General features: G+C 42.1%; 1 protein-coding gene across 2 annotated transcripts in view; it reads right to left on the minus strand.

The window, feature by feature from the left end:
- Positions 1 to 10,396: 10,396 nt before the first annotated feature.
- LOC125484539 (E3 ubiquitin-protein ligase TRIM8-like) overlaps positions 10,397 to 26,315 on the minus strand; it is a 48,199-nt gene continuing 32,280 nt past the window's right edge. Inside the window, exons 4-5 of one of the 2 annotated variants that reach the window (XM_048603754.1) lie at positions 17,602 to 17,835; positions 10,397 to 10,700 (exon numbers count right to left, since the gene is read on the minus strand). In XM_048603754.1, the coding sequence (XP_048459711.1) occupies positions 10,674 to 10,700; positions 17,602 to 17,835 (261 nt within the window). In that variant the 3' untranslated portion in view covers positions 10,397 to 10,673. The remainder of the gene's footprint in view (positions 10,701 to 17,601; positions 17,836 to 26,315) is intronic. The other variant, XM_048603753.1, reaches the window with a different exon arrangement.

The raw sequence follows: 26,315 nt of genomic DNA on the forward strand, positions 1-26,315 counted from the left end.
TTGTTGCAATTGTCTGTTTAATGGTGATAATAAGCAATGATGCATTCATTCACAGATGTTGGGCAGTTCATTCTAATTTATGGTAAATTCTAATAATTTCTGTCAATATTTGATTCAGTGTCAACAGGAGGACATAGTTAACAAATTTAAAATGATGTTGATAGATTATTTAAGATAGATACCAGCATTGATTTTTTTGTAAAAAATGGCTGATATACCTTCAATTCTCTAAAGGTAGAACGAAACAAACATGAGAAATGTAACTAGTGTCAGGGAAATAAATTTTAATACTTGAAAACGTTCACACCTCACAATTATTCACAAGGTTAGTGCTTCAACTTCCATGATAATCTATTTAGTTTATAAATAAATACCTTTGCAAAATAGAGATGTGTATTGGGTTCTTCTGATGTCTCCACTTCCTACAGGTTTCCTATGGTAAATAAACATATCTTGATGAGCACTTAAGACGTTCAAGCACATTTTATTTTATCCTTGATAGAATTAACTAACAAAACCTGGCATTATACATTGTGCCAACACACAACTCATTTAATTGACCAAAAATCAATGTTGGTTTTATAACTGAAAGGCCCTTATCTCAACTACCTTCAGTCATTTAATTAAAAACCTTTTCTGTCATAAGCATACAAAGTAGCAATGATCACTGATGATTACACAGTGCCCACATCCATTCACAACTCCTTTAATAATAAAAAGGCACCTTAAAACAGGATGTAAATATTATCCAAATCTGGGGATTATTATTCAATACCATTAACATTTGAACTCCATAACAGAAGCTATCGTGCTAAATGAGAAATTCTAGCAATTTCTTTTTACGCTAAAGGCACAACAAAGCCTGTGTCCCCCATTTACAACATCCTGGGGATTACTATTAATTGAAAGACAAATGGAATGAGATACATGGGAATTGTGAGAAATAATTTTTTTTACGCAGTGATTATTAATGACCTAGAACTCACTGGTTATGAGATTGATGGCAGTGAAATTAATCAATAATTTCAAATGGAAATTGAATAGATATGTAAGGGAAGTAAACTTGAAGAGCCACTGACAGAACATAGAGGTTGCCTGTAATAATCTCTAGGTTTTTTAATTGCCTTGCACATATACTGTTGATCACTTTAATAAACTTCCATGAAAATTTGTAAAAATGAAATTGTATAGATTTGGGGGCTGATTGTATATTGCAGACGGCATCATGGGTACTTCCTGCACTCCCTCACCGGGTGCAACCAGTTCCAAACTTAACCAGAGAAGAGGGATAGACAGAGATTGTAAGAACTGCCGATGCTGGAGTCTGAGATAACACAGTGTGGAGCTGGAGGAACACAGCAGGTCAGGCAGCATCAGAGGAGCAGGAAAGCTGACATTTTGGGTCGGGGCCCTTCTTCAGAAATGGGGGAGAAGAAGGGGACTCTGAAATAAGAAGGTAGTTGGGATGGTGATACGTGAGTGCAGGTAGGTAGTGGTGGGGATTGGTCAGTGAGGTGGGAGGAGTGAATAGGTGGGAGAGAAGACGGACAGGTCAAGGAGGCGAGGATGAGAGGGAGAGTTGGTCTTGGGATGACGCTGGGGGTGGGGAGGCTTCCAAGGCAGAATATGAGGTGCTGCTCCTCCAGTTTCTGGGTGGTGTCATTGTGACACTGGAGGAGGCCCAGGATGGACATGTCGTCTGGGGAGTGGGAGGGGGAGTTGAAGTGGTTCGCGACTGGGAGGTGTTGTCGTTTGTTGCAAACAGAGCGCAGGTGCTCTACAAAGCGGTGTCCGAGCCTCCGCTTGGTTTCCCCGATGTAGAGGAGGCCACATCGGGAACAGCGGATACCATAGACCACATTAGCAGATGTGCAGGTGAACATCTGTCTGATGTGGAAGGTTTTTTGGGGCCTGGGATGGAGGTGAGGTGGGAGGTGTAGCACCTCCTGCAGTTGCAGAGAAAGGTGCCGGGGGAGGTGGAGCTAGTGGGGAGTGTAGAGCGGACTAGGGAGTCGCAGAGTGAGCAGTCTCTCCTGAAGGCAGATAGGGGCGGGGAGGGAATTATATCATTCGTAGTGGGGTCTGATACTTCCTATAGACTAAGTGGGTGGCTATGGGAACCCGCATGGGCACAAGCTATGCCTGCCTCTTTGTAGGATACATGGAAGAGTCCCTCTTCCGCAGCTACATTGGCCCCATACCCCACCTCTTCCTCCGTTACATTGATGACTGTATCGGCGCCGCCTCGTGCTCCCACGAGGAGCTCGAACAGTTCATCCACTTTACTAACGCCTTCCACTCCAACCTTAAGTTCACCTGGGCCATCAGTGATACCTCTCTCTCCTTCCTGGATCTCTCTGTCTCCATCTCTGGTGACCACCTCAAAACTGATATCTATTTCAAGCCCACCGACTCCCAAAGCTACATAGACTACACCTCCTCTCACCCACCTTCCTGCAAGAATGCGATTCCCTACTCCCAATTCCTCTGCCTCTGTCGAAAACGCCCTCCACCACATCTCTAGCATTTCCCGCACCTCTGCCCTCACACCCCTCCCCGCCATAAAAACAAAGACAGAATGCCCCTTGTCCTCACGTATCACCCCACTAACCTCCAGATTCAATGCATCATTCTCCGCCATTTCTGCCACCTGCAATCTGACACCACTACAAAGGATATATTTCCCTCCCAACCCTTATCTGCCTTCCGTAGGGACCGCTCTCTCCACGACTCCCTCGTCCGCTCCACACTCCCCACTAGCCCCACCTCCCCCGGCACCTTTTTCTGCAACAACAGGAGGTGCTACACCTGCCCCTACACCTCCCACCTCACCCCCATCCCAGGCCCCAAAAAAACCTTCCACATCAGAAAGATGTTCACTTGCACATCTGCCAATGTGGTCTATTGGATCCGCTGTTCCCGATGTGGCCTCCTCTACATCGGTGAGACCAAGCGGAGGCTTGGAGACCACTTTGTAAAACACCTGCACTCTGTTCGCGACAAACAACAACACCTCCCAGTCGCGAACCACTTCAACTCCCCCTCCCACTCCCTGGACGACATGTCCATCCTGGGCCTCCTTCAGTGTCACGACAACGCCACCTGAAAACTGGAGGAGCAGCACCTCATATTCTGCCTTGGAAGCCTACAACCCAATGGTCTCAATGTGGACTTCACTAGCTTCAAAATCACCCCACCCCCAGCCTCATCACAAGACCAACCCTCCCTCTCATTCCCGCCTCCTTGACCTGTCCATCTTCTCTCCCACCTATCTGCTCCTCCCATCTCACTGACCAATCCCCACTACTACCTCCCCGCTATCACCATCCCACCTACCTTTCCCAGCCCAACACCCTCCCTCTCTATTTATTTAAGAGGGATAGACAGTTGTGTCAAATAATCTCCTCAACCTCCCACTTCCTGGACCTGTTCAGGCCTAACAGCAGACTAACTAGAAGGCCCTCCAATATGCTTGCCCTCTCCCCTTTAACAGGTGACCAAAGATCAAGAACATGAGATTAACCAAACGTTGAGACAAGCCACTGAGACATATTAAAATAGGGACTGCAGTCTTGCAGATCCTGCATAAATGTGGAACACAGACTCTTTGAAACTACAGAAATTAAGGGAAAGTTCACTTGATTCTTGTTTGTTTAGTAAATATAACTATAATGCAAGTTGTGTGAAGGGATCACGCACTTATTAAGCTGATGGTGAATGCAGAAATAATCTGGCAAATCACTGGACTTCCACGCTTCGTTAATGTTACTCTGTATGCATGCTGAGCATTTGTCCTTTTTTGCCCCTGACTGTCCTGAATTTAATGTCATTAAATTCATTACTCCCAATTATTCTAATACACTGCCATTATGCAGCAGGCTGATTGGCCAGCTCTTATTGCCATAGTGAAGAACATTTACAAACTTTTATTTTTAGTTACATTGTATCAGGCAAATTTTCCTCCTCATTCTCATCTTCCACTGTAAACCTTTCTTCTGCCACTTCATCATTGGACTGAACTAAATAAAAAAATTAAAAATTCATATATGTTACACCTGAGTTACAAACTATTGCAATGTTGGCTCACACACAGCAAAAAATTTCAGGGAAATAAAAAAAAAGTGTTAGTTTAAGAGATGTTGTTCTTAATTGTATGGGATATAGAAATTATTCTATGCTGCAATTCACAACAAAACAAAGGTATTAAATTCTATTTAATAAATATTATTATTCGAAGGACTTTTTGGATACAGTGTTACAGTTACGGTAATCATCGTCAATAAATTGCATTTCCTACATCACAACAAATTAATAATTGTCTTTCGACTTCTCCTTTGCCTTTCATATTGGTATCCAAGTATGAGGGTGTCTTTGAGTTGGATTTTCAGACCTTGCTGAAGCCAAGATTGGACACAGCCAGGAGTTAAGAACAGTCCTACTGGCTGTTCTGTAGGTTCTCTGGCTCAAATCATCTCTCGGCCATTTTTGTCAAATGTGAACAGGGAGGTTGGGATTGGGAGTGGGGTTAGTGACAGCAGAGCTATTCACCTATCTATAGTAAGTTGCAGACATTGCATATGGGCGTGAAAGGGTTAATATTAAGAAGTGCCATCATCATGTCATGTCACACAGACTGGTGGGCAGAATGATTTAGGATTATGAAGGAATGAGACCTAACATCTGGTCATTCTCTTAGACACTATAACAATTTCTGTCATATCAATGTAGCCTTTAACTAGTTGCTAACTTGCAATATATTTTTTGAGGTACAAGAAACTCTTGTACTCTTGAACAGGAAATGATTTTCTACTACACTAGAATAAGCAGACTATGTTGTTTCCTATGTTTAAAGAAGTTAATAGCAGCAATGTTCATCACAAGGAGCAACTCATGTAGCATAGTCAGCTGGCATGCCCATACAACATAGGGCAGCTTGTTCAAAGCCACTGAACCAAATAAAAGAAGAATGACTAGGACTTTTCAGTTTGCCTCCACGTCTGCCCAGTGCAAGCACCAAAGTAGAGCCTGACGGAGTCCACCAGACAGTAGGCCTGAGGTTCCCATTCCAGGCATATTTCAGCACTCTCCTCCCTGTTGGCCTACCTGAGTTCGGGAGCAGCCACAGATCTCCCTATCAAGACAGTCTCTCCTACAGTGGTCCCCTATCTGCAGACAGGATCCATTTCTTAGCTTTAATTTTAAGAAGTTGGAGAGAGGGTGCCTCCATGTTGAAATGCCATTTCCCTTTCTTAAGGTCCACTATATCTTGCTGAAACTTTCAAGCTTGGAAAACCTCTGATTAGCCTTCCAGCTTTGAGAGCCCCAAACACAAAACCCTCGCCCCAATCAGATCAATTATTGGGGTACTCCCATGAAAGCCATAATTCAGCTCTGGGATGGATTCAGGACCTGGAAACAGTTACAGCCTCAGGGCATAATTTTCTCCAGGCACAGAGAGAGGTAGTAAGATGTAGCATAAATGGGACGAGGTAAACCTGGAGAGAAACTCAACTGGTTGAGAAAGTCCACTGGGGTGTTTTCTTTCATTATTTTCCCCAGCACCTGTGTGTGTGTGTGTGTGTGTGTGTGTGTGTGTGTGTGTGTGTGTAACTGTGAGACACAGTAAAAACACCAGGTGTGTAAATAACTTTACTGATAGTCCACCACCAGGAAAAACACCCATGTGACCAGTAGCAAGCAGAGCCCCTGGGGGCAATGCCTATGTGAATGAAAAGATGACGGGGAGGGTAGGGACCAAATCAAAATAAAATTGGAGGGGGAAATAAAGCACTCCACACCCCAAGGTAACCACCTCTCCTGAAAGATATCGAGAGAATTGATGGACACTGCACGCTTCTTTTCCAGGGGACACTGGGATGTTTCTTGACCTGCCAGCAATTAAGGTCTTTGTGGTCAATTAATGTGCAGTTAAGAATCTCAACTCATCATCTCCCTGACCGAAGGGGCACCTTCCCAAAACCTGCCTGTCCAGTTGGAGACAGGACTCGCGCTTCCCTAATCTGAAGACAATAGTTGATACAGACAAGGTGTAAGGTGTCGCTACTGAAAGCCACCCCACTCCCTTTGTATCTAACATCCCTCTCTCTGTGACCTGATCCCACAACATCAACATAAAAGTGATTTGGGTGGCACAGTGGTTATCACGGCTGCCTCACAGCACCAGGGACATGAGTTCAATTCCACCCCAGGATGACTGTCTTTGTGGAGCTTGTACATTCTCCCTGTGTCAGCGTGTAATTCCTCCAAATGTTCTGGTTTCCTCCCACAATCCAAAGATGTGCAGGTTAGCTGGATTGGCCATGTTAAATTGTCCAGCACGGCACAGGCTAGGTGGATTAGCTGTGGGAAATGCAGGGTTCTAAGGATAGGGTAGGGGAGTGGGTCTGGGTGGGATGCTCTTCAGAGCATCGGTGTGGACTTGATGGGCCAAATGGCCTGCTTCCAAACCTTAGGGATTCTATTCTATTTACCTTCTCACTGCTGGATCCCTCTAAAGAAATGTCATGACCAATGAACGTGACGTCTCAGAAGTTACCAGTCTCTGATTAATTAGTTTGCTGGCTTGGTTCAGCTACGAATTTGATCTTTGATGGCCTAATACCTAGACCAGGATAGTTTTATTTATTTATTTATTCACAGGATGAGGGTGCCATTAGGTAGGCCAGCATTTATTGCCAATCCCTATTTGCCTGGAGGGCAGTTAAGACTCAACCACATTGCCGGGGTTCTTGAGTCAAATGTAGACCAGGTGAGGTAAGGATGGCAGTTTCCTTCCCTAAAGGACATAGAGCATGTAAGCCATTTTCCAAAATGCATATAAATGGGAGCAGCTAAGGGGAATGTGGAGAACAACAGAGGACAATTTGATTTTTGTTTGACCATTTCTTTTGGTAGATTTTTGCAGTGATGTCTAATCACAGTCACTTCATTCCATGCTTCATTACTATTAATTTACATTGGCTGCCGCTACCTTCCAGTATCCAGAGCACCTCACAACAGGTGTTAGACATATTGAATATGCAAGTCAGGGCTCTATGCCACGTTTTAGGAACCCCACTCAAAATTCCTCCTCATTTAGGACAACATGGTGGCTCAGTGGTTCGCACTAATGCCTCACAGTGCCAGGGACCTGGGTTCAATCCCAACCTTGGGTGACTGTGTAGAGTTTACACATTCACCTCACGTCTGGTGCAGGTTTCCTCCAAGTGCTCGGGTTTCTTCCCACATTCCAATGATGTGCGGATTATGTTGATTGGCCCAGCTAAATTGCCCCATAGTATCCAAGGATGTGCATGTTAGATGGACTATCCATAGTAAATGCAGGGTTATGGGACAGAGTTGGAGGGGGGTGGGGGGAAGTGTTTGGATGGGTTGATCTTCAGAGGGTGTGGATTCAATAGGCCAGTTCGCCTCTTCTGCCTATAGGAATTTTATGATTTGGGGCAAGTCTGTGCTGCACACAAGCTCAACTCAGTCTTTTTCCAGAATGCACAAGCTGAGGCCATCCAGAAAAAGAAGGTAGGTTAAGTATTTTTATTCATTGTTATATTTTGTGCAGTCAGAAGGAACAGGAGTCTGCAACATAAATACTCCATGTTGCCAGCTCAGGCTCCTCTACCTTCAGTTCAGGTTCCCCTGCCTTCAATCATGGATTTATCTGTGGGCTGAGTCAGCTTTGCAGCTGGCTGTATTTCCCAAAGCTCTGGCGGAAAGTTGCACTGGGGAGCCTGACTTACATCTGCAGCTCACCTGTCTTATGCAGCCCACCACAAATCTAATTTTCAATGAGGCGGGGGTGGTCGTATCTTCAAGCATGCATTCCAGGCATGTCTTGCATCCCCCAGATCCTAGCACTGCTTCAGTTTCTTAAATTTTTCCCCCAGCTGCCAGTTTCTGTGACCATCAAGGCAATAAGAGCAACACAATTTCTGGGAAAATGGCTTGAATAAAATAACCAATTATTTTGTTTATTAATTACTTCCTTAATTATTTAATAGATCACCTTTCTCTTTTAACATTTTTATGATCAGATAATTGTTAGTTGTTTTGATTCCTGTATTGCATTTTTCTCATAAATATTTCTTTTCCTGAACAATTTGCTTTTTATCACTTTTCTTCACCTAATGCTTGCCTTGTGTTTATTTCAATGCCATTGCCATTATCATTGTTCTATTCTTCTCTTCCCTCTAATACTACTGAGTGCTTCCTGTTGATCTCAGGGTTCATATTCTGGACATATACAGGTCCTTTCCCATACACCTTTCCCACCCCCTCCCAATATTATGTAAGTCTTCATGAAACACACAATTGATTTTATTCTACAAATATGAGCAATTGCACATATCTAATATTACAACTCCCACGTAATAATTAGTCACCTTTTAAGTTATCTTGTCATCTAGAATTTCTGTTTCATCTTTGCTGTTCCCTATTTCATTTTCAAGTTCCACAAGTGACAGCTATATCCTTCAATTCATCGTCCACTAAAGCCTCAAAGTATTTGTTAATTTTCTCCAGTTCTCTTATTTTCCAGATGAGTGAAATATTTTATTGGTTATATAAGTTTCACTCCTCTACTCTAGCATGCCTTTCTACAGCTTTAACAATAAACTTTTATCTTTTCCTCATTCTCTAAATAGACATTCATAATGTAACTATTCCTAAATGTTAATGAACAAACATATTTGGCACGGACTGATTGCCACTATTTGTTTCATGTTTTGATTCATTATTGCCTGCTGTCTGTATCTGCATTGCAGTTTTTATTTTAGTATCACTTTTTTAATATTATTTTTTGATTTCTTTAAATATTCTCTCGATTCAATTTCATCCATAATGATTTTCTAAGTCAACTGCCTTCATTAAATGCCTGTCTGCTTCATAATAGTTACCAATGATACCTTTTTAAGAGATTATAAATTACGTTTATTACAATATGCTTGTAATTTATAATTTGTGTATTATTTAAAAATGATTCCTTTTTTATATAACAAGACAGACCTCAACTAACCACATCCACCACTTACCAGGGTGGTCAAAAATGATTGTATTTAACATCTCAAAGATTCGTTTAGTCTCCTGTTTGATGGTTGATATCGTGTTTTCATCGAGTTTCTTCCAGGACACCTTCAATTTTTCTACTTCAGTGTTGTTGTTAGAAATTCTGAAATTGTTTTGCAGCAGTTAGAATTAAACCAATTATTTCAAATTAATATCACTTTTTCTTCAAGCTCAGAAGTACAATAGATTTTGTTATGTGCATTATTGTTAAGCAAATTTCAAATGTTTAAAACAAATATGTTCCTAAAAGCAAGTGATATTGTTTTTATATTTTCTACAAAATCACCTCATTAATATAGATGTTGAAATGCCCTGTTACAATAATTATACTTATCGTTATTGTGGTACAAATGATACATCATTATTCCATCCCTTTTTCTTAAGCACACTGAGAAAATGTGTGAGAATGAGTAAACACATCAGAGGGAAAATAAACATGATAAATCTCATTTAATTAAAGAATGTTTGTCCAAACAACTTGTCAGATTGGTTGCAAAGTGGAATGATTATCATTTGACATAAAAGTTCAAGCCTCGTCAGTGAGGTTTTGATATTTGCGTTCATATACTAAAGAAATTCAGATTTATTATAAAATCAACTATGTAATCTGACAAAGAGAAAACAAAAACTTAGCAAACCTGGTAGCATGTGTGTAGAAAGGAACAGAACTAACATATCAGGTTACGACATTTCAGCAGAACTGGGAAAACTTCAGACTTTAATCAGTTTTAAGCAGGTGAAATTGGGAGTGTGCGCAAAGTACTAAAAGGAAAGATTGTCTCCTCATCTTATCTCATTCTTTTTTGTATGCTTTGGTTTTAATCCTATTTTTCTCTCAGTTTTTGTTTTCTGGTGTCATTTTCTCACATTATTCCACCATTTCCACACCCTCTGGGGTTTTTTTGTTATTTTACTTCTCTGATTATTATTATTATTTTTGGCCTTACACCACCAATTCATTTTTTATTTAATGTCTCCTCTCTTCTGCCCTATTCCAGGATTCCCTTTTATTCTTTTTCTGTTCTCCTCTATTTCCTTGAAACCTAATGCATTCCTAAATGTTTGAATTCTGGTGAAAGGTCATTGACGTGAAATATTAATTCTGCTTCTCTTTTCACAGATACTGACTGATCTGATGAGTATTTCCAGGATATTATGTTCTCATTTCAGACCTCCAGCATCTGAAGTATGTGGATTTTGAGATAATCTGAACATCTAATTTCCCAAGAGTTTATGTATATGACTTGCATAGCTCTACGGTGTATTATTCTTCAGGCCCTTGAGGATTATTCCTGCTCCTTTTGTCCCATGAATATAATATCTTACTACTGCTTCACCTCAAGGTAAAATTGTTGGCAAGTGTATCATACCATATATTGCTTCAAATTTGCATTGAGTTCCTACATTTACACTGAATAGGGAGGTTTCTGTCTGATCCAGTCAACACATTTGGGCGAACAAGTCCCAGTTAATCTAGCAGCCTGCAAGAATAAGCAGTAATTTTAATTCGATCACTATCCCATTTCCACAGGATGAGCTGAGTCAGTCAATATCAGCCCTTCCTCTTGTGCTTTCCAATATCAACCAAAATCCTACCTTTCATAAGTAGATTTGAAATCCTGGAAAAGAAATCAAAATACTTAAATGTAGTTGAAGCTCACATTATTAAATACATCTTTCTCATTATCAATTTCTTGAATGCCACTTGTATATTAATGTCATAAATGTATCTAGTGTATCAGTTAACATTGTTTGGTAAATTCATCTACACACTATATTACTGCAGGGAAAAAATGCAAAAATGTCCTCACCATTGTAACTACAATATGTGCATGCAGATTAAAAATTAATTTTTTCAGAACTGCAACATTACAAAAATCTAGTTGATGATATCTAGGTTTTATAATTTATAATTGTAGAAATTTAAGTCCTAACTGCAGATAACTGGAGTGCCTGGTTAAGAAACTGGTAAAAATAATTCTGATGAAAATGCAACTCTGAAAAATCTGGATTAGTACATTTAAAAGGTAGCCTTGTGTTTGTCTCACAATATTAGAGCTCACAGTGAAAGAACTTGAACAATGAATGATCTAAATCTAAGTTTTTAATGGAGCCAGGGAGACTTGAGAGAGGGAAACTCCATTCGGTAACAATATGATTTGTTCATATTAGTTACAACTTTCAAGAGTTGTTTGAAGGTAAAGTAATTTGTTGTCATTTCTGTTTGAGATCATTCCAAACCATTCCACAATTCCAGAGCAATCATGATTCAGGATAGGTTCTTGGACAGAACATTTTTAAAATTAATTTATGTGTGTTTGCTGACAGAGGCAGGAAGTTCAGTTTGGGTTTTGCGAAGGAAAAACAGCTGGAATATTTGCTCTAGCATGTAGCTAGTGGAAGAAATTTACAATGGTCCTCAGACTTTTGGCAGAAACCAGTTGGTTTTAACAGTTAGCTTAGAAAGAAATGGCACAGATGTTGTTGGCTCAGACAGACAAAAGGCAGTCTCTGATTTTCTAAAGCCAAGACATGGAGTGGTGAGGTGGAAGGATTGCTTAGCCAAAGCTAACGGAAGAGTCCCCATGAAATTTGTTCCTTGGTGGACAATTGGAATACTAAGAATTAGATTCAATTTTGGAGGACTGCTGCATTCCTTTTGATTGGTCCCAGAATAAATGGGGTGGAGGTGGTAGCCATGATGGAGTAAAAATATCAAACTGTGCTCACAGGATAAGTAATTATAAATCATTGTGCTGTTATAAAAGTTTACTTGCTTTTTGTAAAATTTACAATAAGATTTGGTTTGTTTAAAATGTGAAATCTAGTGGTGTAGCTCTGCTGGTTAAGTGGTGGGCATTTAGATGTCTTTCAGTGTTAAGGTCCCGGATAGAGGAAATGTCAATCATTGCTTTTACTACAATAAGAATACCCAGTCTAAGAAAGTAATGATTTCACACCTACAGGATGTGAGCTAGATTTTTTTTAAAAAACTCTTTGGACAACATATCCACTTAAGAAGGTATACAACTTTTTTTAAAACAATGATTTTATCGATTCCATTGGTTTCCCAGAAGCTGAGGAAACTCCCCCTAACTATTCATTGATCAACAGCAAATAATGTTTTGCAAGCAAACAAAATTGCCAGATTAGAACATACCAACAGGCCAATATAATCTGCTTCATATAATGGTGACATGTCATTGATCAGACCATGAGTTTTTTCTCTATTTTCGAATGGTTTGATGTCACACTGTGGGTTTAGGTTTAGGATTAAGTAATCAAGGAGAAGGCAAGGTCAAGAGCTGACTTCAGATTTAGACTTCAATGTAACAGTTTTGATTATACATTAGTACGAATTACTGTTATACATGTAATCAGAGATAAATATCAGGCTTTGATCTTATAGTTACTTTCGGTAAGTACTAAATTATCTTCACTTCCATGTGTTCATGTGAGTTTTCCAGTAATCTAATCCAGTGAACTGCAGTCTAATGCAAAATTATCTTACTCTGACTATACTGTGGTAGTTATATTCAGTGCTGTGCAGTTCTGTGACATCATCACAGCTTGCTGTTTGGCCCAGAAGCATTTATACAAAGATTTACCTCTGTCATAAACATTGATTACATTAATATGCATTCTCAAGGAGTTACATAGACTAGCTTTTGGAACATTTATTGAATTTTTTGTCTTTAGTGCTTCCACCCCTCCTCAAGTCTTTGACTTGATTTGTCTGTGTTGGTGGATGTGTCAGGAAAGTCTATGACAAGATATAAAAATACTCGAGGTAAAGTCGCTGATAATGAACATCCTCTGCTGACTTTCATTAAATTAGAGATTCAATCAATTTGCCTAAAGGAACTTTAGATAATGTAACTGCAGAAATGTCAGAGAATTCAAGATAGATATATTATGAATGCCAGGTAACATTTTTAGATCCCCTTGAAAGAAATGAAGTAGTCCACCCATCCCCTGTTGTTCACTTGCAGTAATGGTATGTTCTTCAAGGTTGTTTTACAAGGCATGATTTACATGTTGGGTTGAGAACAATTCAATTTATTGATTGATATGTTCTTTAGACCCCAGCACATCATTGAGATGTGACCTCTTTTGGTAAAATGAGTAAATCGTTGGTTGGAACCACGCCTGTGATAAAATTCTGTAGTAGAAAGTTGCTTGGGATTTAACATTAATGTTGCCACATGTGACTTATTGTTAAGATGAGAGGTCTGTCTCCTCTGATCAGATGTACTTTAAATAGTCAATGGGATGGCAAGGTGGTTCAGTGGTTAACATTCTACTGCCCAGCACCAGGAATCTGGGTTTGATTCCACCAACAGGCAACTGTCTGTGTGGACTTTGCACATTCTCCCCGTGTCTACATGGGTTTCTTCCAGGTGATCCTGTTTTCTCCCACAATCTAAGGAGGAGTAGGTTAGGTGAATTGACCATGCTAAATTGCCCATAGTGTCCAGGGAAGTGCAGGCTAGGTGGGTTAGTCATGGGAAATGCAGAATTACGGGGATGGAGGGGTGGGGTGTATGTGTCATGTGCTCTTCGGAAGGGCAGTTGGACTTGATGGGCCAAATGGCCTGCTTCCACACTGTAGGGATTCTATGAACATGTTTTGTAGAATGTTCCGCATTAAATTGAAACTTTTCTATAGAATGTTTAAATATAACATTTTCTAGACTGCTTATCCACAGTTTTGAATTAGTTTTGTGAATCATTCCTGGGATGTGGGCTTCATTGGCTAAGCCAGCATTTATAGTCCATCCCTAGTTAGCCATGAGAATGTGGTGGTGAGCTTAACTTTGAATTGTTGCAATTAATTTAGTGTTAGGAAGGGAGTTCCAGGAATTTGACCCTGTGACATTGAAGCAGCAGTGACATATTTCCAAGTCCAGATAGTGGGAATTGCAGGTGACGGTAGTCCCACATAAATACCACCCCTGTCTTTCTGGATGGCAATAGCTGAGAGTTTTGGACGTGCTGTCTATAGAGCTTTGATGAATTTCTGCAGTGCATCTTCTAGATACTACAAACTGCTGCTACTGAGTATTGGTGGTGGAGGGAGTAAATGTTTGTGAATGTGATGCCAATTAAGTAGGTTGCTTCATCCTGGATAGTGTCAAGCTTCTTAGGTCTTGTTGGAGCTGCATTCGTCCAGGCAAGTGGAGAGTATTCTGTAATTCCATGGCCTTCGCCTCATTGATGGTGGACAGGCTTCAAGAAGTCAGGAGGGGAGTTACTCACTGCACATTTCAGAGCATCTGATCTGCTGTTGTAGTCACAATATTTATATGGCTTGTCTAGTTGAGTTTCTGATAATGGGAATCGCCAAGGATATTGAATAACCAATAGTTAGATTCTCTCGTTGGAGCATGATCATTGCCTGATACTTGGGAGGTGAGAATGTTACTTGCTGTTTGTCAGCCCATCTAGATGATGTCCATGTCTTTTTGCATTTGAACAGGAACTGCTTCAGGATGTGAGGAGTTGCAAATGGTGCTGAACATTGCTCACTGATGATTCTTCTGACTTCTGACCTTATGATGGACAGAAGGTCATTGATAAAGCAGCTGAAGATGTTAGGGCCTAGGACACCACCCTGAGGAACTCCTGCAGAGCTGCTCTAGTATGAGATGGCTGACCCACAACTTCCACAACCACCTTAATTTTGCCAGGCCTGACTTCACCCAATGGAAAGGTTTCTCCCAAATCCCATTGATTCCAATTTTACTAGGGGTTCTTGATGCTACATCTGGTCAAATGCAGCCTCGATAATCAAGGTCCATCACACTTACCATCCTTCTGGATGTTAGCTGTTTTGTTAACATTTGAACTAAGGCTGCAATGAGGGCAGGGCCTGAGTGGCCAAGGTGGTACCCCAGCTGGGTATTAATAAGCAGATTTCTGCTTGATAGCATTGTTGATGATACCTTCCATCACTTACTGATAAATGAGAATTGACAGGGGGGCTTGTGAGTGGGTAGGTTGGATTTGTTGTTCTTTTTGCTCATAGGTCACAGCTAGGCAATTTTCCACATTGTTGGGTAGATGCCAATTGTGTAGCTGTACTGGAGCAGCTTGACCAGTGGCACAGAAAGTGCTGAAGCACAGGCCTTCAGGCATGTTGTCAGGGCCACAGTCTCTGCAGTATCTAGCATCTCTGGCTACTTTTATGTATCACATGGAGTGAATCAAATGGGCTGAAGACTGCTATGTGTGATAGAGGAGACCTCCTAAGAGGTGGAGATGTCTATTGCTGGTGACCTATTAAAAGGCTTTTTGAGATATAGTGTGTCCTGGTGGTTTCTCTGGCAAAGCTTTCTGTTCAGAAGTATTTGCTTCACAGTAACTGTTCAGTCCTGTGGCTTTTCTGGCTTCTGGTCTTAAGGATGTACCAAAGTTTTGTTAAATAAAAGTTTTTTTTTGAATGGTTCTCTTATCCAGACAATCTGGCCTCTCTATCTTGATGTTCACTGTTCAGATGGTTTTCTGTACAATGAATCCCACCATCTTTTATCATGTGGCTTGATATCACATTATGACTTTGCCTTCTCCTTGCCTAGTCTGCCTTGAACACTAAGTCAAGAACTGTTTTCAGGCTTAGATTTCAACAATACTAAATGCCACGAAACATAGTAATTATTGGTATTGAAAGTTGCCATTTTATAGTTCCATGAGGTAAGGACTAAACTACCTTCTGTGTGTATTCATGTCCAAGTACTCATATGAGTCTTCCAGTGACTTTGTATAGTATAGGGCAATCTGGTTGTAGACTAATGTAGAATGATCTAACTCTGTCCAAACTGTGCTATTTATACTCCATGATGTGCAGCTACGTAACATCATCAATGATGCTCCAAGATCCTGAAGCCCTAACACAACATTTCCTACTCACTAGCTGCTATATTATCTCCTAGGAGAGAGATTAAAAGTAGCAAAACCTTAAATCTAGTCATAAAATTTGCAGATATCCTCCCTAATCTCTGTCAGATTCAAAATTGGTTTGATATGCAATGACATTTCTATTACTGAAATTCCCCCCTATTAACATCCTGTGTTGATTATTGACAAGAAATTGAATTGGACAAGCTATGTAGTCATAGTATTTACAAGAGCAGGTCAATGGCAAGGAATTGTATGGTGAGTCACTCACTCCCTAAAGCCCATCTAGCAACCATAAAATCACAAGTCAGGGCAGTGAGAGTATTCTCCATTTGCCCAAATGGTTTACAGCTCTAACAACACTCAAGTGCTCAACACCATCCAGTAGAAAGTACGTTGTTTGATTGTTTAAGCTGTTAGATGGACAGTCACTCACTCATTCCATCATTGACAGACAGCAGAAGCAGTATGCATCATCAATGTGACATATTCTTGCAACTCACCCAACCTCTTTTGACAGGACCATCTAAAACCACAGCCTCTCCCACTAACAAAGAGAAAGCATAAGATGCATGGAAACACTATCAGCTAACTTGGAAATATATTTCCATACATGCATTGTAGCCAGGTCAAAATTCTGGACCTTCTTCGTTGAGAGCACTATGGTTGCACTTACTCCAACAGTTCAAAGCGTCGGTTCACCAGCACCCTCACAAGGGAATTAGAGATGGACGACAAATTCTAACCATGCCAACAACATCAGCATGCCATGAAATAAAGAATTTAATGAGAAAAGACTGACCACGATATATATTAGTTTGTACCATGTAATCATCAGCTTGCCAGGAAGCAGCCTAACCTCCTCTTGAATGTTCACAGTAAATCAGCAGATGACCTCATAAAAGGAGTTTCCTGATCAGTGTCTCCATTTCATTCTTCTCTGCGGCAATGCAACTAAGATTAATAACTCTTCTTAACATGGTAAAATTACTACCTAACACCCACATAAGCTACCAGTAGTGCAATGTCCCCATTGGCACCATAAATTGTTGATTCAACATAAAGCACAGGCCCACCTTTATATTTATAAAAATATTTGTCAGGCTCTAATTTTAAATCTTGAGTATATTAATGTGTTTATACCTCAGTTCATAAATGACAGAGTTTCTACAAATCTAAAGAAACCACCATCATCAGAATACATGGAGGTTGTTCCATACTGTAAGAAGCAATTTAAATTTTGAAACCAAATAAATAATCAGAATGCTGCCTCAACTGAAAAATGTAAATAAGAAGACAAATTAAATTAGACAGCTTTGATTAGGTGATACAAAAATTATGTTTTCAGAACCTGAAGCTTGTAGAAGGATTGAAAAACCAAGGAAGGGAAAGAATTTCTCAGGTTTTGATACACATGCAGTTCACAGTCATCACCATTACCAATTGAACTGCATTTGAATCCATTGCAGTTTTTGTCTAACTAACTTGTGTAGAATTCTGCTTGGTGGATATTGCAAGTAGGCATAAATAAAATGAAAAACTATCCAAAATAAATCTCAAAACAGCATAGTAAATGGACTTTAACTATAAAATTATGTTAAATTAGTAAGTTGAATCTACTACCTTAATAAAGAACAATGGATCTTTTTGATTTTTCAGGTCTTGTACTTCCTGAATAAGGTGAGTAATAACTTCTCTTTTAATTTCTAATTCTTGTATTTTCTTTAAGACTTTTGAAAGATTTATATTTTTTTCTGTTATAACTGTGTCTAGAATTTGCTTTTCTTGTTTGGTCAACAGCATCCTGATTTCTTGAAACAAGTCAGAAATTTGTTTTCTCAAAACAGCACTGTCTTTCTGTAATGAAAGAAAAACAAACAAACAAACAAACAAACAGATTAAAGAGTCAGAACAAAATAGCAGATTCTTGCATTAGGAGTAAATCAACAATAAGTGCATTGTAAACTTTCCTCAAAGTGGACTTAAACAGCCATCAAATCTCTACTGGATTCTCAATGATGAAGGATCGTTTTACATGACTCAATGCTAAATTACTTTTAATAGCTATCTTTTGTCATGAATAAAATTAAGTGAAATGATAAATGGATTTTTCCACTCTTAAAAAAATGTTGAAATTCAGAAACACAAGAACATTTTAATAAATAGTTTGCATCACTCTTCACAGAAGGGCAACCTAATAGCATTGTAAAATTAATAACTAATCAAGGGCAAAAAAAAGGAGACAAAATAAATACAATAACTATCACGAGGTAAAAAGTGCTAGGGAAACTAATGGGGCTGAAGGTTAATAAGTCTCCTGGAGCGGATGGGATGCATCTTATCGCATAAAAAGAAGTAGCTACAGAGATAGTGGAAGCACGGATAGTAACCTTCCAAGGATCCTTAGTTCCTGCAAAAGTTGCAGAGGGGACCAGCTGGGTAGCTCTTTCAGGAACCAGTACAGACACAATGGGTCAAATGGCCTCCTTCTGTACAGTAAAATTCCATGACTGGGAAACATAATATGACCAAGCAGAATGAGCAGAAACCAGACAAGAGAAATTTACTAGAATTCTTTGAGGAAGTGACAAGCAGGATTGTTAAAAGGGAAGTGGAAGAGGTAATATGTTTGGATTTTCAGGCAGTATTTGATAAAGTACATTAGGCTACTTAATAAGAGCCCATGGTGTTGGAGGTAGTATATGAATGTGGATAGATAATTGGCTAATTAATAGAAGATAGACCGTAGGGATAAGAGGATGTTTTTAGAGGCAACCTGTAACTAGTGAAATGCCACTGGGATCAGTGTTGGGGCCACAATTATTTGCTATATACATTAATGACCTGAATGAAGAAAATCAATGTATTGTCACCAAGGTTGCAGATGGGAAAAAAGACGGAAAGGCAAGTAACTCACTGAGAGGTAGTAAGAACTGCCGATGCTGGAGTCTGAGATAACACAACGTGTGGAGCTGTAGGAACACAGCAGGCCAGGCAGCATCAGAGGAGCAGGAAAGTTGATGTTTTAGGTCAGGACCCTTCTTCAGAAATGGAGGGGAAGGGGATTCTGAAATAAATATGGGGGTGGTCAGGCTGGGGAAGGTAGGTGGGATGGTGATAGGTGAGTGCAGGTAGGTAGTGGTGGGGATTGGTCGGTGAGGTGGGAGGAATGGATAGGTGGGAGAGAAGATGGACAGGTCAAGGAGGCCGGGATGAGACAGGGGGTCTGGTCTTGGGATGAGGCCAGGGTGGGGAGATTTTGAAGCTAGTAAAGTCTACATTGAGACCATTGGGCTGTAGGCTCCCAAGGCGGAATATGAGGTGCTGCTCCTCCAGTTTCTGAGTGGTGTCGTCGTGACACTGGAGGAGGCCCAGGATGGACATGTCGTCCAGGGAGTGGGAGGCGGAGTTGAAGTGGTTCGCAACTGGGAGGTGTTGTCGTTTGTCGCAAACCGAGCGCAGGTGCTCCACAAAGCGGTCTCCGAGCCTTCACTTGTTCTCCCCGATGTACAGCAGGTCATATCGGGAACAGCGGATACAATAGACCACATTAGCGGATGTGCAGGTGAACATCTGTCTGATGTGGAAGGTTTTTTTGGGGCCTGGGATGGAGGCGAGGGGGGAACTGTAGAGGCAGGTATAGCACAACCTGTGGTTGCAGGAAAAGGTGCCGGGGGAGGTTGGGCTAGTGGGGAGTGTGGATCGGATGAGGGAGTCACGGAGACAGCGGTCCCTCCAGAAGGCAGATAAGGATGGGGAGGGAAATATATCTTTGGTTGTGGGGTTGGATTGCAGCTGATGGAAGTGGTGGAGAATGATGCGTTGAATCCGGAGGTTAGTGGGGTGATATGTGAGGACAAGGGGCATTCTGTCTTTGATTTTATTGTGGAGAGGGGGTTGAGGGCTGAGGTGCGGGAAATGCAAGAGAGGCAGTTGAAGTTGCGGTCCTTGAAATATGAGGACATCTGTGATGTTCGGGAGTGGAAAGCCTCATCTTGGGAGCAGATGCGATGGAGGCAGAGGAATTGGGAGTAGGGGATCGCATTCTTGCAGGAAGGTGGATGAGAGGAGGTGTACTCTAGGTAGCTTTGGGAGTCGATGGGCTTGAAATAGATATCAGTTGAGGTGATCATCAGAGATGGAGGCAGAGGTCCAGGAAGGAGAGGGAGGTATCAGAGATGGTCCAGGTGAACTTGAGGTTGGGGTGGGAGGTGTTAGTAAATTTGATGAACTGTTCAAGCTCCTCGTGGGAGCACAAGGCAGCACCGATACAGTCATCAATATAACGGAGTAAGAGGTGGGGGATGGTGCCAGTGTAGCTTCGGAAGAGGGACTATTCCACGTATCCTACAAAGAGGCAGGCATAGCTTGGGCACATGCAGGTACCCATGGCCACCCCCTTTGTCTGTAGGAAGTGGGAGGAGTTGGAGAAGTTGTTTAGAGTAAGGACAAGTCCAGTTAAGTGGATGAGGGTCAGTGGAATGGGACTGGTTGGGCCTGCGGGAGAGGAAGAAGCGGAAGGCTTTTAGGCCATCTGTGTGGGGAATTCAAGTATGCAGGAATTGGACATCCATAGTGAAGATGAGGTGTTGGGGGCCAGGGAATTGGAAGTCTTGGAGGAGGTGGAGGGCGTGGGTGGTGTCACGGGCGTAGATGGGGAGTTCCTGGACCAGGGAGGAGAAAACAGTGTCGAGATAAGTGGAGGTGTGTTCGGTGGTGCAGGAGCAGGCAGAGACAATGGGTCGGCCAGGGCAGTCAGGTTTGTTGATTTTGGGAAGGAGATAGAAATGGGTGGTGCGGAGTTGGGGAATGAGGAGGTTGGAGGCTGTGGGCGGGAGGTCACCTGAGGTGATGAGGTTATGGATGGTTTGGGAGATGATGGTTTGGTGATCAGGGGTGGGGTTATGATTGAGGGGGTGCAGTAGGAGGAGATGTCAGAGAGTTAGCGCCTGGCCTCGGCGATATAAAGGTCAGTGCGCCAAACTGCAAATGCATCTCCTTTGTCCGCGGGCTTGAAAGTGAGGTTAGGGTTGGAGCGGAGGGCTGCATGTTCTGTGGGGGAGAGGTTGGAGCGGGTGAGGGGATGGAGAGGTTGAGGCGATTGATGTCACGACAGCAGTTGGAGATGAAGAGGTCAAGGGAGGGTAGGAGGCCTTGGGGTGGTGTCCAGGAGGAGGGGTGTGTTGGAGGTGGGAGAAGGGGTCTGTAGAGGGAGGGTTAGGCTCACGGTTAAAAGTAGTAAATGCGGAGGCATAGGCAACAGAAAAAAAAAGTGTTTGACATCCATGGGCCCAAGCTATGCCTGCCTCTTTGTAGGATACATGGAACAGTCCCACTTCCGAAGCTACACTGGCACTAACCCCCACCTCTTCCTCCGCTACATCAATGACTGTATCGGCACCGCCTCGAGCTCCCATGAGGAGCTCGAACAGTTCATCCACTTTACTAACGCCTTCCACCCCAACATTAAGTTCACCTGGGCCATCTCCGATACCTCTCTCTCCTTCCTGGACCTCTCGGTCTCCATCCCTGGTGACCACCTTGAAACTGCTATCTATTTCAAGCCTACTGACTCCCAAAGCTACCTAGCCTACACCTCCTCTCACCCACCTTCCTGTAAGAAGGCGATCCCCTACTCCCAATTCCTCTGCCTCCACCGCATCTGTTCCCAAGATGACGCTTTCCTCTCCCAAACATCACAAATGTCCTCATATTTCAAGGACCTCAACTTCTCCCCTTCAGTGGTCCAAAACGCCCTTGACCGCATCTCTTGCGTTTCCCGCGCCTCAGCCCGCACACCCCCTCCCCGCAATAAAAACAAAGACGGAATCCCTTTGTCCTCACGTATCACCCCATCAACCTCCGGATTCAACGCATCATTCTCCGCCACTTCCAATCTGACCCTACAACCAAAGATATATTTCCCTCCCCACCATTATCTGCCTTCCGGAGGGACCGCTCTCTCTGTGACTCCCTTGTCCGGTCCACACTCCCCACTAGCCCTACCAGCCCTGGCACCTTTCCCTGCAACCGCAGGAAGTGCTACACGTGCCCCTACAGCTCCCCCCTCACCTCCATCCTAGGCCCCAATAAAAGCCTTCCACATCAGACAGATGTTCACCTGCACATCCACTAATGTGGCCTATTGCATCTGCTGCTCCCGACGTGGTCTCCTCTACATTGGTGAGATCATGTGGAGGCTCGGAGACTGCTTTGTAGAGCACCTGCGCTCTGTTCACGACAAACGACAACACCTCCCAGTCACAAAACACTTCAACTCCCCCTTCCACTCCCTGGACGACATGTCCATCCTGGACCTCCTCCAGTGTCACAACGGTGCCACCTGGAAACTGGAGGAGCCTTGGGAGCCTACAACTCAATGGTCTCAATGTAGACTTTACTAGCTTCAAAATCTCTCCACCCCCGGCCTCATCCCAAGACCATCCCTCCCTCTCATCCTCGCCTGCTTGACCTGTCTGTCTTCCCTCCCACCTATCCGCTCCTGCCACCTCACTGACCAATCCCCACCACTACCTGCCTGCACTCACCTATCACCATCCCACCTACCTTCCCCAGCCTGACCCCCCCCACTATTTATTTCAGAATCCCCTTCCCCTCCCCGTTTCTGAAAATGGGTCCCGACCCGAAATGTCAACTTTCCTGCTCCTCTGATGCTGCCTGGCCTGCAGTGTTCCTCCAGCTCCACACTGTTTTAAGGAAATGCAAGTGATGAGGACGACACAAAGTCTGCAGACGAATATAGACAGGATAAGTGAGTGGACAGAAACTTGTCAGATGCAATATGATATAGGAAAATATGAGGCTATTCACTTTGGCAGGAAGAATTAGAGGAGCTAAGTATTACTTAAATGGAGAAATACTGCAGAAAGCTATACTTAGAAGAATTTGGGGATCTCTGTATATGGATCACAAAATACGAGCATCCAAGTTCAGTAGATAATAGGGAAGGCAAATGAAATGATGAACTTTATTTTAAAGGGGAATAGAGTATAAAAATAGGGAGGCTTTGCTAAAACTATACAAGGCATCAGTCAGAAAAACGGCTGGAATATTGTGAACAGTTTTGAGCCCCTTATCTAAAGAAAGGCATACCGGCAGTGTAGGCATTTCAGAGAAGATATACCAGGTTGATCCTGGCTATGAACGGATTTGCATATGAGAAGAGGTTAAGTGGGTTGGCCCTGTACCTTTGGAATTTAAAAGAACGAGAGACAACCTCAATGAAACACGCAAAATTGTTAGGAGACTTGACAGAGTAGATGTACAAAGCTCTAGAAGAGGTCTGGGAGAATCTAGGTCCAGAGGGCATGTAAAGGCAAAGTAGAAAATACAGGAAGGACATTCTTGATGAAGGGGCAATCCAGAGCCAGGAGGTCACAGTCTAAAGATGCAGGATAGGCCATTTAGGATTGCGAGGAGGAGAAATTTCTTCACCCAGAGAGCAGTAGCCTGTGGAATTCTCTGCACAGGAAATAGTTGAGGGCAAAACATTTAATGTTTTCAAGAAGGAGTTAGATATAATTCTCAGGGCTCAAGGGATCAAAGGATATGCAGAACAAATAGGATACTGAGTTAGATAATCAGCCATAATCATATTTAATAGTGAGTAAGTTTTATTTTCTATTTTTCTACAATCTCAGAAGAATGGATCATCCATTTAAAGACAGAAATGAGGAAGTTGTTTTCTGAGGATAATGAATCTGTAAAATTTGTTACCACAGAACTGTCATTTTAGTATATTCAAGGTGGAAATAGACAGATTTTTAATCTGTGAAGGAAATCAAGGATTATGGGGAAAAACAGGAGTTGCAAGAGGGATACAAACAGTTTACCCAGAGGGATACTGATGGGTTAACTAAGTGGGGAAAAGGTTGGCAAATTGTGTAAAATTTGGGAAAATGTAAAATTGTTCATTTTGGAAGGGAGAATAAAAGAACATTTACACGAAGAAAAATTGCAGAAAGTGCAACACAAAAGGAACATGGGTCTACTTATGGACTACACAAAGTTAGCATACAGGTGCAGCAGGTAATCAGGAAGGCTAAAGGAATGCTGGCCCTTATTTCAAGTGGGCTGGAATACAAGAGTGTGGAGGTCTTACTGCAAATGTACAAGGTGCTGGTGAGACCATATATGGAGTACGGCAAGTAGTTTTCGTCCCCTTATTTAAACAAAGATATTATTTTATTGGAGGCAGTTCACTAGGATAATCCTTGGTATGGAGGGATTATTTTATGAGCAAAAGCTAAACAGGTTGAGACTGTACTCACTGGAGTTCAGAAGAATGAGGAGTTGAACTCTTTGAAACATTTATGATTAAGGGGCTTGACAGGATAAAAGCTGAGGATGTTCCCCATCATGGGAGAGTCTAGGACAAGTGGACATATTCTCAGAAAGAAAGAGTGCCAACTTAAGACTGAGATAAGGAGGAATTTCTTCTCTCAGAGTTGAGGGTCTTCAAAATTCCTTGCAATATGGGTGCAGAGTCCTTGTGTGTATTTAAGGCTGACATAGATTATTGACCAGTAGGGGAATGAAGGGTTATGGGGAAAGGGCAGGAATGTTGAGTGTAGGGAACGTCAGATCAGCCATGCTCCTATTGAATGGTGGGGCAGGTTTGACGGTCTCTACAGCCTACTCCTGTTCATAGGTTCTCTGCTTTTGTTTTTACAATCACGTATACTTTTTCTGAGTACCTCACCTCTTTAGTCATTCGTGGATTTTTTTGTTTGTTGGGTAGAGATCGTGCCCCTAGGGAGAATAGGTTGGCTCTGCGTCAAATAAAACCATTTTTGAACACTACCCATCAACAGGTTTGTTCAGTTGTGTGGACAGTCTATCTCATTCCACTGATATTGACCTTACCTAATTCTAGAATCTCATTAGATGTTTTATATTTCTCCCTTTCAAACACAAAACTGAACTCAACCATAGTATAATCTCAGTCAGATAAATATTCTCACATCATTCTCATTGCTCACTAACAAGTCTAGTTTGATGTGGCCTCTGTCGCATTGAGGGTACCTTGTCGCATAAAACCGCCAAACTCAGAATTTCTCTACCTCTTTGGAATGAGCTTGTTTGTTTGTCAAAAATCTATAAACACATGATAATTCCTGATTAAATCAATCTGTCTTTACTGTATATTTGTGTGATCTAAGCATTAATCTATTCTGTCACAATATAGCTACAACCAGGTTGGAGGGGGAGACAATACACAACTGTCAATAAAATATTGGATCCTGTCCTTCTCTTAATTCTATACTCCATATAGTGTCTCAACTCCCCATTTACTTCTTGTTATAAGGGAGGCGAGATGGAATGCATGGGGTCTGACAAGGCAGATGGACTCTGATGTGTTCTTGCCACAAAGTAATTTACCAATGGAACACCAAATTCAGAGAGGCTGCCCACACCAGCAGAATAGGATGGTTTTCTACCACATGGAGGTTGGTGATGAGGGTCATAAGTTAAAGGAGGTGCCATGGGCAGAGAAGACAGCCCCTATGCTTCCAGTGTACTCCGATGCTTTCTTGATTTTTGACAGTTTTTCCACGCAGGCCACAGCAGTGAGTACTTCTTCCTGTGGCCCTTTGCCCATCTCTCATTGGCCTCAAAATCCAGCCTATAGCCCCTTATCATTTGTGGCCCTGATGCATGATGTGCAAAATATATCTGAGCAAAAATTCTCCTACAGCTTGGCTTTGATTGCTGAGGTTACTTGTCCTCGTGTCCTCATTGTTGACATGGTTATCAAGGTAGATTTGTGGCATGATGTGCAAAATATTTGAGCATAGCCTCCTATAAAACAAGGAATTTCACCTTTGTGCACTAATGCTGCTTTCCCCTTCTATCAGATACTCCTTAACACCTTGCAAACTTAACCAAATCACCCATTAACTTAAGATTCCAGAAAATACAATCCCGATTTGTGTAATATCATTTTGGAATTTATCCCCCAGCATTCAGGAACAGTTCTGGTAAATGTACAGCACTCCTGGGAAGGCCAGTACATCCTATGGTGTTCAGTACTGAGCACATCATTCCATATTTGATTTAACTCAGGCTTGTGTGGCTGCACTGTCTTGCTCAGTGTAGATATAAAACCGAACATTGCAAGAGTAAACGTGAATAGTCCTAGGACAATGCCTACTTGTCTTCTTGTCACAAGATGGTGGCAGCAGTGTACAAGGCCCGGGTGCTGAGCTCCTGCTTCCATCTGCCTTTCTTTTTCAACGCACCCCCCCGCTCCCCCCCCCATCTACCTTTTGTGGCTGGAGCATTTCCTTCCCAGAGTTTCAGCAGTAGCAGACCCC

This window comes from Rhincodon typus, chromosome 12 (genome assembly GCF_021869965.1).
Source record: "Rhincodon typus isolate 14 chromosome 12, sRhiTyp1.1, whole genome shotgun sequence".
NCBI classification, from domain to species: Eukaryota; Metazoa; Chordata; class Chondrichthyes; order Orectolobiformes; family Rhincodontidae; genus Rhincodon; species Rhincodon typus.